The 15,532-nt window shown below is 40.2% G+C and overlaps 1 protein-coding gene and 1 long non-coding RNA gene across 4 annotated transcripts in view; one reads left to right on the top strand and one right to left on the bottom strand.

Annotated features, from left to right (window-relative positions):
• The window catches only part of PCSK2 (proprotein convertase subtilisin/kexin type 2), a 122,856-nt gene that overhangs the window by 44,261 nt on the left and 63,063 nt on the right, over positions 1–15,532 (bottom strand). For both annotated transcript variants that reach the window (XM_069009030.1, XM_069009031.1), the window contains 3 exons: positions 12,025–12,138; positions 10,594–10,702; positions 8,551–8,588 (listed from right to left, as the gene is read on the bottom strand). In XM_069009030.1, the coding sequence (XP_068865131.1) occupies positions 8,551–8,588; positions 10,594–10,702; positions 12,025–12,138 (261 nt within the window). The remainder of the gene's footprint in view (positions 1–8,550; positions 8,589–10,593; positions 10,703–12,024; positions 12,139–15,532) is intronic.
• Positions 4,487–7,380, top strand: LOC138107612 (uncharacterized). 2 transcript variants are annotated; one of them, XR_011149641.1, is made up of 3 exons: positions 4,488–4,625; positions 5,056–5,346; positions 6,892–7,380. It is a non-coding gene; the product is annotated as an uncharacterized lncRNA (long non-coding RNA). The 2 variants fall into 2 exon arrangements; XR_011149640.1 differs by lacking the exon at positions 6,892–7,380 and having other exon boundaries at positions 4,487–4,625; positions 5,056–5,302.

Raw genomic sequence — 15,532 nt, 5'->3', positions numbered from 1 at the left:
ATTAATTTTAATTAAGTCGGGTTTAAATGTTGATGGATATTCAGGGATTTCCACACTGGTTAGGGTCTTAAATACTATGAGCAACAACTATTCTTTGAGAAACAGAAAACAAAGGCTTTCAAATGGAAAAATATTAAAAAATTGTTTGGGCCATTTTCAATGCAAAATGCGTTACTTTCATTTTGGGGGAAGGAAAGCTTTCTTCTTCAATTTGTTGAACTTGGTTTTAAAATTACATGGTGTTCACTGCCTCCAGGGGACCATGTGTCTGACCCTCTTCTCTCAAGTGCACCATGCACCAGAGTGGGATTTTGTTGCTGCTGTTTTAATTCAGCACATTCTGCATGTCAAATATTTTAAATTAAGTTAAACTGATGCAAAATTAAAATATTTCACTTCAATTTTCCCATGGACACTTTAATTTTATATAAAGGCTTACTTGGAGAAACCCTGGAGAGAGGCACAAGCCAATTCCAAAAACACCAGCCAGAACTCATGCAGAAACGTCATCTGCTCTTTCATCCTTGTGCATTTCTCATTTCAGCAATCTTAATTTACTTTCCACAGATGACGCCTTAAGTGAAAATTAATACTACTGCTTTATGATTAAAACAATTAGCCAGCTTGCACTTTCTCAGTGTGCAACTGATTAATTAAGTGCATTGATTATAGAGACAAATAAATGCTGCAGACAATGAGTGGCTGTTAGCTTGCAAAGTGAGTATCTTTGGCACCATCTCATGTTGCTTGCACACCAGGCATGCATTTAACTTGAAAATTCCCCTTTCAGGTGGTTCTAATACAGAATAAAGCTGGAAACTTTTTGAAGCATACATTGATCTGAAAATATTCTCGGGCAAATGCAACTACAATATGTGAGTATCTTTTGATTCCAAAGGAACAGTGTTTTGAGGCTATTTTATATCCAGTATAAATCAGTGCATCCCCCTGGAGAGGCCAACATCAGCAGAGTGGTGCCAACTTCAGCTGCATGGATGGTACTAAGCAACAAGTCCCAGGTCTTGTCAAGCATTCAGGGTCCAGATATCTTAAAATGGGCTTTAGCAAAGCCATTCACATAACTTTCAGTGGAAGAAATCCAGTTTTCAGCTGTAAACACAGGTCTGTGACACAAATCATCTCTCCATAAGGCAATCACACCTCCCTCACAAATCACAGCCTCTTTTGCAGAAAAAGCCTCTTTCTGTGCCCTCTGGCCATATGAAATAATCCAGAGGAGAAACAGTCTTCAAATTCTTTTTTGCTGTTCCATCTTTTTAATCAAGTTGAAAGCTAGAGGGTTGTGGTAACATCTACGATTATAGAAAATTTTTATCTTTCATTAAATAGGAAGACCCTGACATATCCTTTACACAGGCTTCTCTCCCCCAGTGCTCAAGTTAAGCAGCAATAAGGTACAGAGCAAAGGGACTGTACAGTCATCGTATTTAGAGTTTAATACATGAGCACCAATGACATGTACCTTTACAAACAGTTACTGTTGGGAGCAGGGAAGAACTGTTTGTAGGAGCCCATTACGTTTTCCAATATTTGAAGCATTTTCTGTACGTGACTAATTCAGGACACCCTGCCAGGTACACTAAGAACCTTATATGCCTGGGTGATATGATCAGAGAAGGCATAATCTCTTTTTAGCTTTTAATATGTTCTCAGAAAAAAAAAAAAAACAGATTGCACAGAACATAGAAATGAGCCCACAAATTGATCCTGCACAGAATAACAGAAAAAATAGACATGTCTGAAAGAGAGAATTTGTTCTCTTCCCAGTAACTTCTAATTTTTGCCAGTGAAATTTCATTGTCATGCATGTCCTGAATAATCATTCTAAATGCTAAAACCAGCCCCTGAGCTGCCAGAAGCCACCTGAGCAGCATAAATAGCCCAACAGAAGGCCACCAGTTTTGATTGCTAAGGCATCAGTCAGCCTGGCATTTAAAACATTTGATCCATCCTTCCATCCTGACAAAAGAGAGGCTTCATTCTGTCTCAGCAATTTCTTGAAGTAGATTGTGGCATAAATTTCATCAACACCCTTCCTCCATCAGTGTTCCAACTGAATTTTTGGTGCTAGCAGAAGGATGTATTGTGACTTTGTCCCAGGGTTTGGCTGATAATTTTTAGGTTTTATGATAGTGTTCATTTTAGAAAACCTATTAGCAAGAACCCAACTCCAAATAGCACCAAAAAAACGAAAAGAAACCAACCAAGCTGTGCCAGTTTGGACAAATTCAGAGGAAAAGATCCTCTGATAGAAGGCAGGTTACAACCAGGTTCAGGGGGGAAAAAAAAATTTCTTGGAAGAAAGTGAAAGAGATAAAAAACCTATTTATTTAACAAACACACGGGAAAAGGATAATAATGATAAGTAATAAAACCTCTTGCTGTGGAGAGAAACCTGGGAAGATTTCAGAGTCCTTCTGTAGATGTGGTCTCTCTCCTCCTCCTCGGAGCTGGGTTGTGGGCCCATCTCCAGGGCCTTGGCGGAAAATTCTCCCAATGTATTCTGATGTTGAAACAGTCCAGAAGAGAAGAAGGGAAAAAAAAAAGTCCCAGGAAAACAAAGTTAAACTCTCTGTCTCCCTCCGGAGAAAAGGAGCCGAAAGCTGGCTGAAAAGCAAGAAGGCTGCTTCCTCCGCTCTTGCTGCAGCCGCAGCAGAATGCAGAGGAGTATGCATCTGTGTTCTTGAACAACTGCTTTGAAAAGTTCACTCGTTTTTTTTCTCTCTCCCCCCTCTCAGGCTCAGTTTAAAGGAACAGAAAGGCACAAAGTTAATTTCTGGGCATAGAGCAGCGACAGGGGATACACATCATGAAGTCACCCCAAGACACAAGCCCAAATATAATTTGTGATGTGCTGACACAAGTTTATTCTGTTCTTTATTTTTTTATAACAAATGTTTTTTAACATTACAATTAAAAATAGGTGCTAGCAATGATGGTCAGCACACAGAGTTTGCCCATAAAATACCTTTGATGTATCAGAAGCAAAGGTTTATTGAAATGAAGTGTCTATTGCACATGCTCAATAGCCCTTTGAAATGCAGTAGGAAATGGCAGTGTAACTGTCTCAGGATCTTTTGAAAATCATGCCATGGGAATCAGATCTCATAAAGCTGCCTGAAATCATTCCCTGACACTAGGCCAGTATGAACCTAACTCTGCTATGGTTTGGCTTTACAATCCCTGAGGATTCCCTGGGTTGATATTAATGTCAGTGCAGAGACAGTGGGAGCTCTTCAATGTCTTCAGAGTATTTCCAACAAATTCTGCTCTTAGAAGGGTAACATTTTTCTCCCCACCAGTTATACGTGGACTCTACTGGACTCAGGAAAAAAAATCAGCTGGGATTTTGGGGTGGAAGGGTGGTGGGTCACCAAGGCCAAAGCAGTGTGGTTCAATAAATGTCAGTGGAGCTTTGTCAACTCTACAAAATCCCACAACTAAGGCCCCACAGATTTTAGTGGAGATACTGATGGTTTGTACTGGCAAATCATTGAGATCAGGCTCATGGCTGCCAGAACAGTTTGCTGGTCCTTTTTGTGGTGTGCAGGGAGGCCAAAGCATACTCAGAAGTTCATGCTAATGAAGGGAAACCAGACTTTCTTACAGTAAGAAGATCCTTCATGCTGTTGCTATGCTTTGCTGATCATATTGCAGTGTGAAATTTATTGCCTGTACTATTTCTTATTTCTTTTGTGGCTGTAAAACTTACTCAATTATGTTTTTGTTCCTCTAGCAAACAATGGCAAATGCAGCTCAGAACAGAAGCGGGACATTTCCCTGTTTCACTACTTATGTGGTAAAATAATTATTCCAAAAATATGCTCCCACTTGCCTCTCAGCAAGGCAGGGGGAGCCGTTATAGTATTGGCTGGAGACAAGCTACCAAAAGTTATGAGAGAGGGACTGCTTTGTGTTTGGAGATGCTGACAAAGTGGAAAGAGAAGACAGGTAAGACCATCTACTGTTCACATCTGAATGAGAAATGGTAGATGACAGAAAACTGACTAACCCTGAGGTAGATCCAAAAAGTCTTCCCTCATTGCTTACATAGGGCCTTTCCTGTGTACAGTTCGAGTGACAGCTGGCAAGGACCTTGGAAGGTAAGGCTGCACCATAAGTACTCATAGTACAGAGAAGAGAGGAGTGTTGGAGTTACTGAGCCAACAGCTGGGGCAGCTGGTGGGCCAGAGAGCCCTGAAATAGCAAAGGCCTGCTGGTGGAAAAACTCAGTATTTGAGACACCACTCTCACCTTTGTGTGAGTAAAGGAAAATCTCCTCCCACAATTCCTTGCGGATGAAATGTAACCTTATACACTCCCCAGACCCTGATTGAAGAAAACTACCTCTCCCAGCAGCCTGTGTGGTTGCATACCTGACCTGGTCCCCCGCTCCGCCTCTTCCCTCTGCTCATTGGTTCCTTTCCCTGGTCCCGCCTGTGTACCGCCCCCGTGCCCTCAGATCACTGGTTCTGTAACACTATGTAAACCTGATCACGAACTCGATTTGTCCTCTCTCGCGTCTGGTTCCGTCTGCGGAGGATGAAGTAAACGTCGTCTGTGGAACGCGCCATGCAGAGGGCCCTTCTTGGCTCCTTATCTCGGTAATATTGAGCTTTTCTGGCTTAAGTGTGTGTGTGTGTGTGTGTGCGCGCGCGTGTGTCCGCAGAGCTAAACATCTGCGCGGGGCTGCAAGGAGAAGCTTGCTGGTGGCTATACTGCCGCACCCGAGCGGCCTTGCGCCCCAGACGGTTGTAGGGAACACAGCAGCGATCTCCCTATCGCCCTAACACCACACACTTTCATAGAGGAGGTTTGGGGAAGGCCAGCAATGAAGCACTGCTCATGTTGATGCTTGTTTGCACATGTTACATCTGTGCAATTCTACAGAATTCAAAATCTTTTAAATTACTGTCTATTACTAAGAATTGCTGATTGATTCTCATTCTACCTGTATCAATACTTTGTGTAAATGTTACCTACTCACATAGTTTTCCAATTTTCCTAAAGTGTTCTTGTTCTTTCTCTCCCTAGGTTTTTTGAAACAAGCTTTCAGCTTCAGGCACAGTTCAGACGCTGAAACCAGAAATTTTTTACTCCTGGCATGAGTCTCTTGGTGGGATCCTGATTTTTCTAACTACTGCTAATCAGGGACAAATCCTCTTATAGGAGATGATCAGCTCCCCGCTGCTCTAAGTGGAATAATGCTGCTACACTGACCTTCACCAGCAGACAGTGACCAAGGATAAAATACCACAATAAAAAACTGGTATCAGCGAGAGCTCAGCTTATGTTTCTGTTTGTGGCACAACAAATCTCCATTTGGTTAGTTTTTTCTTTAAAATAGTTTGCTATGTCCATCCCCAACAGCTGCTTTTTTCCGTTTTTATTAGACGTATCTCAGATGTAGCCCCTGTAACTTGACTTTTCTTTCTCACTCAGATGCTTGGAGAAGTCAGTCCTGAAAATTGCTAGCTTTATATGTACATTATGATTTGAAATCAAACCATGGTATACATTAGGCCCCAGCTTTTTAATTATCAGTCCATAATGAAGGGCTGTCTTTGCAGTGTAAAAAGTAATTTCCTGAAGGTTTCCAAGGTTCCCTGCAGGGTTTCCAAGGCTTGGAAGAAAATATAGATCATTTGACCATGAGTCTCTCCATGTTCACAGTGTAGAATGGAAAATTCCAGCTTTGCCATAACCGCCTGATCCCTGAAAAGCAAGTAGCTATATACACAGCAAGCCAGGAGGCAATGCTGGGAGAGCAGTCCACCCACACCATGAGCAGGCACATGTCTTTCCATGTATATAAAGAGCATTAAAACCAGAAATGGATGATTCAAGCAGTAAATCTTAAAAAACTACAAAGAAAAATATGGATGGAAGTGCACTCCATATGAGAGGACAAAGTTCAGCAGTTTTAAGAGACAATACAAAGTTTTCTTTAGAAAGACCTGTCTCTTCCCTGGCCCTGCATTTCATCTAAGTGCTAACCTCCATTAAACTATTCAAGCAAGAAAACCAGAAAGTCAAAATCATAGAAGCCAAATTAAACTGAGGAACCAATGCCAAGGTTTTACACTTGAAAATGCTCAACTGCCAAACCCACCACCTTTGAGAGACTTTCTAATTGCTCCCAGTTTTCCAAATAAGATGTACAGACACTGCTAGGGTATGCAGGCTTTTCTACAATCAAGAAGCTTTTTATTTCCTAAAAATAAACAATAGAACTTCAGAGAAAGCTGCCCCAAAGTGCAGATGTAGTGAAACACCAAGAATGTGGTACAGGAGCTGTACAAAGATGACTATAAGAGCTATGCCAGCCTGAAGCAAGTTAACGACTCACTCCTTAAGAGACTCAATTCACTGCCTTTTTACATCTAAACTGATCTTTTCTTCAGCAGAATTTAAGTCCTCATCTTCAGTTCACGCCCAAATTACTACCTACTGGGAAAAAGGCCCCCATGGCCTCTTGAGAGACAGCAGATGCTTCCAGAGCAGGAACTCCTGGGGCCCAAGGAGGCCCGTGCAGCCTCGCAGGGAGAGGCAAAGTACAGCTGAAACAAGCCCTGCACTCACTCTGCTGTGGTTCGGCAAGGGAGGTGATGGCACGGTTTAGCAGCAGGAGAAGGAGTCACCCTGTCCCTATCCAGCCACCTCTCAAACACAGCACTGTGACAGCCCAGGACCATAGACCTCATGTGATAAGTCCTATTTTTGAATTTCAGTATTAAATCATTGAGGTCTTACCTCCTACAAGATCTTTCGGATGGGGTTTCTTCTGCTCCTTTAATGACTGTCTTACCAACCAGTCATTTGCTTCTGCATTTTGCATCAATCAGCTAATCTTCTCTTTTCCCTCCACAGCCTGATCACTGCTCCACTACAGAACCTCTCCTCACTTGGACAAAGTCACTTCTACACAAATCTTTTAAGATCCTCAGTTTCACAGTGTCCTTACAAGTCTTCCATGACTGCCATTAAAGGTTTGCCATTCCCAGACAGTTTTTCTTTCCAATTTTCATCCCAGTATCTCTTAACTCTCAGATTTCTCTCCAGCTCCATTATTTTGGATTTCTATCATCATGTCTGTGCATTGTCTTTCTCTGTGTCGTTTTCCATACTCACTATTGCCACTCTAAAACCAATATATTTCTACTAAGCCTGACAAATATTTATCCATCACACAGAACATATTTTGGAATTAAAAGAGAAAACACTATATTACAGCAGAATCTAGTTTTGGTTTCTGGGCGTGATCCTAGATTCACTGCTAACAATGGAACTGTTATATCAGGCATGTTGTGCAGACTTTTTGCTTGTTTATTTGAAACATGATTTTTAGAAACAGAATATTCCCACATACTTTGTCCACACCTGCTGCTGAAACGTGAGTGTAGAGCGTGTGCTTTGTCCACATCACAAGCTAGAACATACACAGCACAATTCCTGCAAAGAAAAAGGCTGCTTTTTACAAACTTTTTTATTTCTATCAATTTATGGGAATATTCTACTGAGTTATTTCACTTAGGAGAGAATTCTGCAGTCAGGGCATAGGGTTTAATTAGCTGCCATCAAGTTATTAAGCCAGTTCATAAGGCGTGAAACTGGCTAATCCGCATTCTGTGGTCAGCTGTTTCCCACATTCCTTCTCCAAAGCAAACACCTTCTATATCCACTTATTATTTACCAAATGTGCTTTGTTACTTGCAACATAAATAGGTTTTCATCCTGTGTGTTATTATTTTCCAAACTGCGAGTATGTAAAAATTACTTTCTCATTTTGGAGCTGTTCTATCCAAATGGCTGATATTTTTTTCCAAAATCTCCAGCTCTCCTTGTTCCTCTTTTCATTTGATTGCAATTGCAAACTAAACCACATTGCTCAGCTGAAGCAGCCTGGGCTTCCCTCAGGAAGGGATCTGCAGGCACCAGGAGATAGGAGTGCTAGTGCCAATGGAGGGTTGGAGAGAGACAAAGTGTTAAGAAATGCAAAAACCCTCTAGTCCAAAGGTCTGAATCCTGAGGTAGGTTTGAGGAACAAACAATTTCCATAGCATGTGCTGAGAATACACAATCTGCCGTGCATATGCTTTGAAGCACTGGATCAAAACACCTGTTACAAGGGAATCAAACTGTTCCTGGAGGTTTCAAAGGCTAATACATGCCTTGCTGCAGCCCACAGCTCCATGGCCCTCCAAGTGATAGGGGCATTCTGCATCTTAATAGCAGGACTTAGAGCCAATTCACAGGTTACTAATTTCTGTCCTAAATCCAATATTGCAAGCTGGAGCTTATTGAATGTGACACAGGACTGTCATTCCTCCACCAAGAGCCTTGTCACGTTTCCATTCCTTGCACAGGCAGTCCCATTTTCAGTCTACTTCTTTCAATGGAAAATGTATCACCACTAAGATCAGGAGTCCAGCTGTACTGCTGTTCTACTCCCTATTTAAAATTTTGTAGCAGAAGGACTATAATAATAAGAAAATCCACATGTTACAGAAAAGGTCAGCATGAACTTACGTAGTTTGATGCAAGATCTGGATGCAGATAATCAATTCCTGCAATAAAACAATGACAGAACAGAAACCAAAGGTTAAGAGTTTCAAAAAAGATTTTCTAATGATCACAGAACAAGATTCCTTTACGACCACAGGAAAATAATCATGCCAAATAATGCAACTGATTGAAGTGAGATTCCAGTTTTAAAATGTGCACTTTTCAATCAGTTATGTCAAAATCCAGATGCTGATTGAAAAAGTGAGCTGAATGACAAAGTTTACTGTTTTGTAGACTAGATCACATTTACTTATAAGGATTAGTTTAAATGACAATTTATCTTTGTATGAGTTTTGTCATCTCAAAGCATACCAAAACTAACAAGATTGGTAAGCACTGGATCAGTACAGGATAGAAAAACGTGTGCTTTTAACCACTGAAAATTGTAAACTAAGTAGAAAACTACCTAGAGTAGACTTGGGGTGATCACTAAGGCAAACATTTCAGATTATGTGCATGAAAGAGAACTTTTAATATTGAATTAAACCATTTTAGCAAATACCTGTGCATAGGCTTCACATTTTGGTAGCATGCTAAAGATTCTAACAAAGCACTGATGTGTAATATACTCATTTTATTGCATGGCATCTTTCTACACATGGCAAATGTACAAATCCCAGGGGATGGTGTAACAGAGGCAGCAGATCTACACTCAGATGGGATAAGATGACCTATTACATAGCCAGTTAAAGCATACAAAGAAGTGGTCACCAATCTCATGTTACATTTTCATCATCACGACTATCCTGTTTTTCCAACCACCTCACCACTATAGGTTATATTTTATTTGCAAGGAGAATGCCATATTATCATAGTTATTCTGATGAAAAGATTACTTCTCATTTTGTAGGGTCCTTATTACTCATTAGGAAACCCTTGTTACTGATCCACATGGTAGATGGACAATAAAAATCTCAGTGAAGAATCCTGTTATTCAGGCCCTCTTTTTTAGAGTTACTGGAAACAAATGATAAGGCAAATTACTCCCTTCTCTAAAAGCTGTATCTGATGGACCATCACTTTTATTGATGCGAAACTCAAATAGTTTGCCATCATTCCCATCGCAGTCATGCCTTGCTAATCTGAAAGCCAAGTCCTGCCTCTGTGAGATCAGTCAAACTGTGACTCAAGAGATCATCTCTCAGATGAAATTGATCTTTCATCAGTACACAGATCAGGTTGCTCAAGGCCTTATCCAACCTGGCCTTGAACACTGCCACAACCTCCCTTGGCAACATGTTACAGTATCTCACCACCCCCATAGCAAAGAATTTCTTCCTAATATCCAGATGTCTGAGTTTACTTTCTTACTTCCACAAAAACCTTGCCATAGAAGTAAGCAGGTGAGGATAGATCCCAGCTGACCCTAGAAAACATATATGGATACAGACATTTTATTGATTTTTAGTATTATTCAGCCCCATTAAAGGAATATACTCAAAATTTATTACAAAGAAGAGTGTTGAGAGACTGCATGGAATTCCTGTACTTCAGCAAGAACACATAAGTAGAACAGCTGTAATTTCAACTATACCTTTTATATTCATCTTTCCTGAACTTAGTCTCAAATTAGTAATATATCTAATATGCAGATCTTTATTGGCATTCAGCACGAAAATGTTTAATTATTTCAGCTACCAGGTATGACTTTGAAAATAATGTAATCCAAAAAACATTTTCTTAAATGTTTTTTGCACAGCAATTACATCCTCCAGTCACTGCCTACAGAAGTTAAGGGGAGTTTTTCCTTAGGTTTAACAGCCATTACAGTGTGCCCTGGAAAATATCTGAGTGGTAATTGCAAGCTACTTTTTATGCTTGGATATCCACGCTTCAGTATCCCTATCTTTGTATCATATTTTCCCTGAAGATCTCAAAAGTATTTATGTAGGCTGGTAGTCTCACCACTACAAGCAATCAATTACTACTTTTTAATCTTTTTTTTACTTCAATTAGATGAAAAAAGTCTACTTTAAAGTATTAAATTAACACTCAGTCTTCACTTACCATCATCCATAATTCCTATGGTTACTCCCTTCCCTGTGTATCCCAGCTCCCATGCTTCAGCTACATTAAGGTCAAGTCCAGGAGTCCCATCTGCTTGACCAGTGTTAATCTAATACATCAGTGAAAAAGAAAAACAGCTTTATTTACTTGACTGATTTTTTCCTTTATGTCTTTGCATGTATATTTGGTATGGAAAATATATCTCATGTTTTGGAGTACACATCTGTCCATAATCATATCTACTGCAATAATGCAGCTGTAAAAAAAAGAAAAAACCTGAAAAAATCCAATACTGGCAAAATTCAAGATTTTGTGGTTTATAAGATTTGGTTAAACACTGAATTTTCTGAACCCTAAAAAAGGACTTTTCTACTTAACATGTCAGGCCAGTGGGTCAATCCAGGAAAAAAGTTAGATCAATTGATTTTATAGAGGACTTTTTTATGAGCAGGAAGTGCTTTCTTCTTGAAAGCAAGGATCTACTGTATAGCTTCCTAAATTGTTGTTATTTTTAGCATTGCAACATTTTGATTAACTACCAGAAAATAAGTGAATTAATTCTCACTTTAGTTTATGGACTCATCAAGGATAAAATCCCATCCACACTAATGTGCCCCCATTCATTTGAAAACTCTTGCCTTAAAAACATGGAAAAACTGCAGCCATATTGGATGGATTAATGAAATGTAAGAAATTGATTAAGAGGAAAAAACATTACTCTTAAGCAAAAATACCCTTCTTAATTTAACAAGGCAGTACTGCATTTACTGAGTATTTCATCATAAATATGTTGCAACAATGTAACTGACCAGAAATACTTTATCAACTTTTTAAATAAAAAAAAAAAATTCGTTTCAAAGTAAAAATATAACTTTTCTTTTATGACTAAAGACTTCTCCCTCTAAAAAAACGAAACAGAAAAACTAAAATAATTTAGCAAAATATGAATTTCCTTTGACATTAGCTTAAACCAAAATTCATCAGTTTTCAGCTGTTCTGTTTTTGACAAAAGAAATTATATTCGAATTTCCATAAGAAAAGAAAAGCCTCAACTTTTTAGCAAACACTAGAATCTTTTGTTATAAGTCCATAACAATATTTTACCTGGCAACAGCTCAGAGACATGATTCATATGCAATTTTAGGGGTCACATCAGCACACCAGCAATGCCCACAGGACATCAATACAGTTCTCTTTCAAGCCTTTTAAGAATCTTTCCATTGACTGAAATGAAATTTTTCTCTTGAAATATGCTGGATCTTCCCAATATAAACGGCGTACAATTAAAACCAACACAACAGAGCCTTGGATCCATACCCAAGTCCTCATGGTGCATTGGGAAAGAACTGTTGGAAAACACTGCAACTGCACAGAATGGCTTGGATAACATTTATTTAGTTATGATTACTGTGATTTTCTCTCAAAACTTACCAGGTACCACTGCTTTGTAAATAAAGGATCATTCATGTTGATGTCAATGTCATTGATGTCTCTATATCCTCGCTTCCTTCTGCTGAAGCCCTCCTGTTGCACAGCTTTCCTCACCTGGAAGGGTTAATTTTTACATCTTTAGCTCAGCATTCTTGACACACATAAAAAGCTTTTTTTAGACTTGTTTTCATGAGAGATAAGGGTTATGAAAACACACTATATGTGTCTGTGTCATTCATTTGCAACTTCTAAACCAGGGAATTCCAGTCTATAAAGAGGGAGAAAGCTCCAGGACTACTGCAGCAGCTGTGAGGGGAAGACTCCCCCAGAGTGTCCTATCTGGAGAAACACTCAGCTTGAATATGTTTTAGACACCAAACAATCAGCATAAGGGTGAGCACCTCTCCAGGCATCATTATTATCATGGGTCTTCTTGCCATAGGGCTGTTGTTTTGTTTTGTTTTGTTTTTTGTTTTATTGCCACCGAAAGAGAAGCTAAAATTATTCAACTAATTCCAACTATGTCACAGCTCCAAGCTGTATACATTTAATCAAATCACGATGCAGTTCTCAACCACACTTCTACTTTTTCAGATTTTTCTTCAGGGCATTATCAGATTATTGGATAGCCTTTCCTGCCTGAGAGGGACCAATCTGATTTTCATTTATGCCTCAACATATGTTATACATGAGGTGAAGGGATTCCTATACGGGCTGTACACGTGCTGGCAGCCCTGTCCCCAGGGAGACTTCACCTGGCAGCCAGTCAGGGGAGAAAGAGCTTGCACGATCAGGCTGCAAGCAACCCCCCACTTGCAGGCAGAGCAGAGCCGCAGATGCCCGGGAAAAAAATGCCCGGGAAGTCGGGCTATGGGAGGAGCTTTAGCAGATAAAAGCAGTGAACTGCGACACAACCGGGGGCCATTTTTTACTTTGGGTTTCTTGCAGGGAGCAAGGACCGCCCCCGGAGGGTTAGCTTGGCCACCCTCCCTCCCTCACCTTTTTCTCTCTGCGGTCCTGCTTCTTCCCTAGCTGTCTTCTCTGTCCGCACCCTGTCCCGCTCTGCTTCGCCACTTCCCCCCGAGGCAGCTTGTCGCCGCGACAACCTAGTACTCCACTGCTTCCCTGACAGGGCAGACGGTGCCTGTAGCCAGCCCGCAGCCGCCGCCGCCCGCAGCCACCATGCCCCAACCCTGAGAACCCGCAGCTGCTCCAGGAGTGCGTCCTGAAATGACTGAGCGACTTGTCTTTACAAACAAGCTGTGGGCCTGCTGGAAGATAAAACTAGTACTGAGAGATAAAAGAAACAATGGGAAGGATTCCACTGATTGATGAATGGAAAGAAAGAGATTTGTCTTTACAAATAAACTATAGGTCTGCTGATAAATGAAGTTGGATATTGAGAGATGAAAGAAACAATGAGAAGAACCATAAGAATTAATATAAAGGCGGGGTTATACATTAGAAGGGAGTCTTAGGCGTTTCGGGAAGTCTGTACCTCTCAAGTACCTCAGCCAATGGGGAAAGAGAGAGGGAAATGCGGTCAAGAAATTAAGAGAAATAGGAGGCTGCGCCCTCCAAAAATTTGAGAGACCCCAGGGGAAATGCCCCATGGCCTCTCCCTTTATTCAAATAAAGTAACAAGACTCCTCTGTCTCCATTTTGGACACAAACCTCTGGTGTTTGTGGATTCGTTTTCCTGACAGTCTGTAGGTACAGCAGCCTGTTCTCCGCTGACGGAAGGGACACGGAGCCTGCTGCTGCTTGGAAATCATGCCTAGCCCACCATGGGAGCCATGCGGACTCATCGCAGCTTGCGACATGCATGCTCCATCTGCTGAGCTGACAACGACATAGTGCCCAGGGTTCTTGCAGTAACGCTGTCCCTGTCTTCTGTTTCTTTCTCCGTATCTCTTTTTCCCCTCTCTGCTCTCTTTTGTATCCTCTTTCAGTAGGAACACTTACCCTTTTTTATCAATGAACGATATAATGCTGCATTTGCGCTTTATTTTCGTCCGAGAAATCTATCAAAAAGAATCCCCCCCAACTCCCCTTTTTACAGCAGGACGGGACACTACCAAAGAAATTTTCTGGGAGAAAAAAACCTGGTGTTGTGAGCTTTCATCATAATTCTGAGGCTCTCAAAAATGTCCTGTAAAGTGATCTACTTTCATGCATTATCCTTCCAATAAATAAGTGATAAATAAATATACTGGCAAGAAAAAACTGTATAGCAAAAAAGCCACTAAACTGACCACACTGGCTGAAGTGTAGGATATGAAAATACAGGTTATGAAACACAAGTCGTCACAGTTTTTTAGAAATGCTTTTCTTTACGTACTGGAAATCCACAAAACATTTAAGGAAGCACTGCAGAATATAAGTTAAACATGCATATATCTTTGGAGGAAGGAACTTCAAATGTCAGACCATAATCACCTTATTTGTACCCATGTAAAAGAGCATTCCTAAAGGAGAAGACTCAGTGGTTGTAACTAGAGTTGTAACATTTACTAACATATTCACAGACCTTGCAAAAGTGCTGTCATCTTTGGCATACTCATTTTGTACTCTTCAGCCTAACACCTGGAAACAAGATAGCATGAAGAGTACCAACATTTAATTGTAAAAAAAAAAAAAAAAAGGAAAAGAAAAAATCTAGCCTTCTTGATCAAAGAGAAATGCTTAAAACCATAAATTAAGTACATGTTTAGGTGCAGCAAGAAAGCAGTAAGACCCCTAACATTTACTTAGGCATGTTCTTGAAAAGAATCTATGGTTATTAAATAAATATAATAACTCAGAGAACCACTTCTACATATGTGGCTTTGGCATTTTGGATTAAAAATGCATACATATGAGTTACACTGCTGTGTCATAGCAACCTATATATATATATATCTATATAGTGTCAGTCAAAATCAACAGAGGAGAAATTCATCCAAAGGTTCAATCAGATCTTAGGTCAGTTGAATCATTCTTGGAGGCGTCTTTCTGTCTCAGTTAATTAAAGCAGGAGCATAAAAGACAGTGCTTGGTGAGGTGTCTTAAGACAGAGATGAAACTGGGATCTAACTGATGGGGGCTAAAAGCTGTTTTCCTCACAGCTCTATTGTTTCATTATAACCCCAAAAACCTAATACCAATTCACAATGAGCAGGATGGGGCACAGCATGGCCTGAAAAGACAGTGTCAAAGGTTTCTAACAATCTACTTGTATGAATTTTAACTCCTTAACTAAAGGCCCCAAATGGTAAAATACTGAACTGGTGTTTTCATTTATATGTGTGTTCCCAACACTAGTGCAGGTTCTTTAGAAGTGGAATGGATTGAAAGTAAAGAAAAAACCTAATATGAAATAACCTCTTAAGAGGACAATGACTAAGCAGGACCCATACAAGGTGTACTTTGTGGCACCAGGTCGCTGTATACAGTAAAGAAATCACAGTGTTTGACAGTTCTAAGATAAAGCTCAGTGATGCCATGGAGACAGAGCGATCACCTGTCA

The sequence above is a fragment of the Aphelocoma coerulescens genome, chromosome 3, assembly GCF_041296385.1.
Source record: "Aphelocoma coerulescens isolate FSJ_1873_10779 chromosome 3, UR_Acoe_1.0, whole genome shotgun sequence".
NCBI lineage: Eukaryota > Metazoa > Chordata > Aves > Passeriformes > Corvidae > Aphelocoma > Aphelocoma coerulescens.
This window is presented reverse-complemented; position numbering and strand designations above follow the sequence as displayed.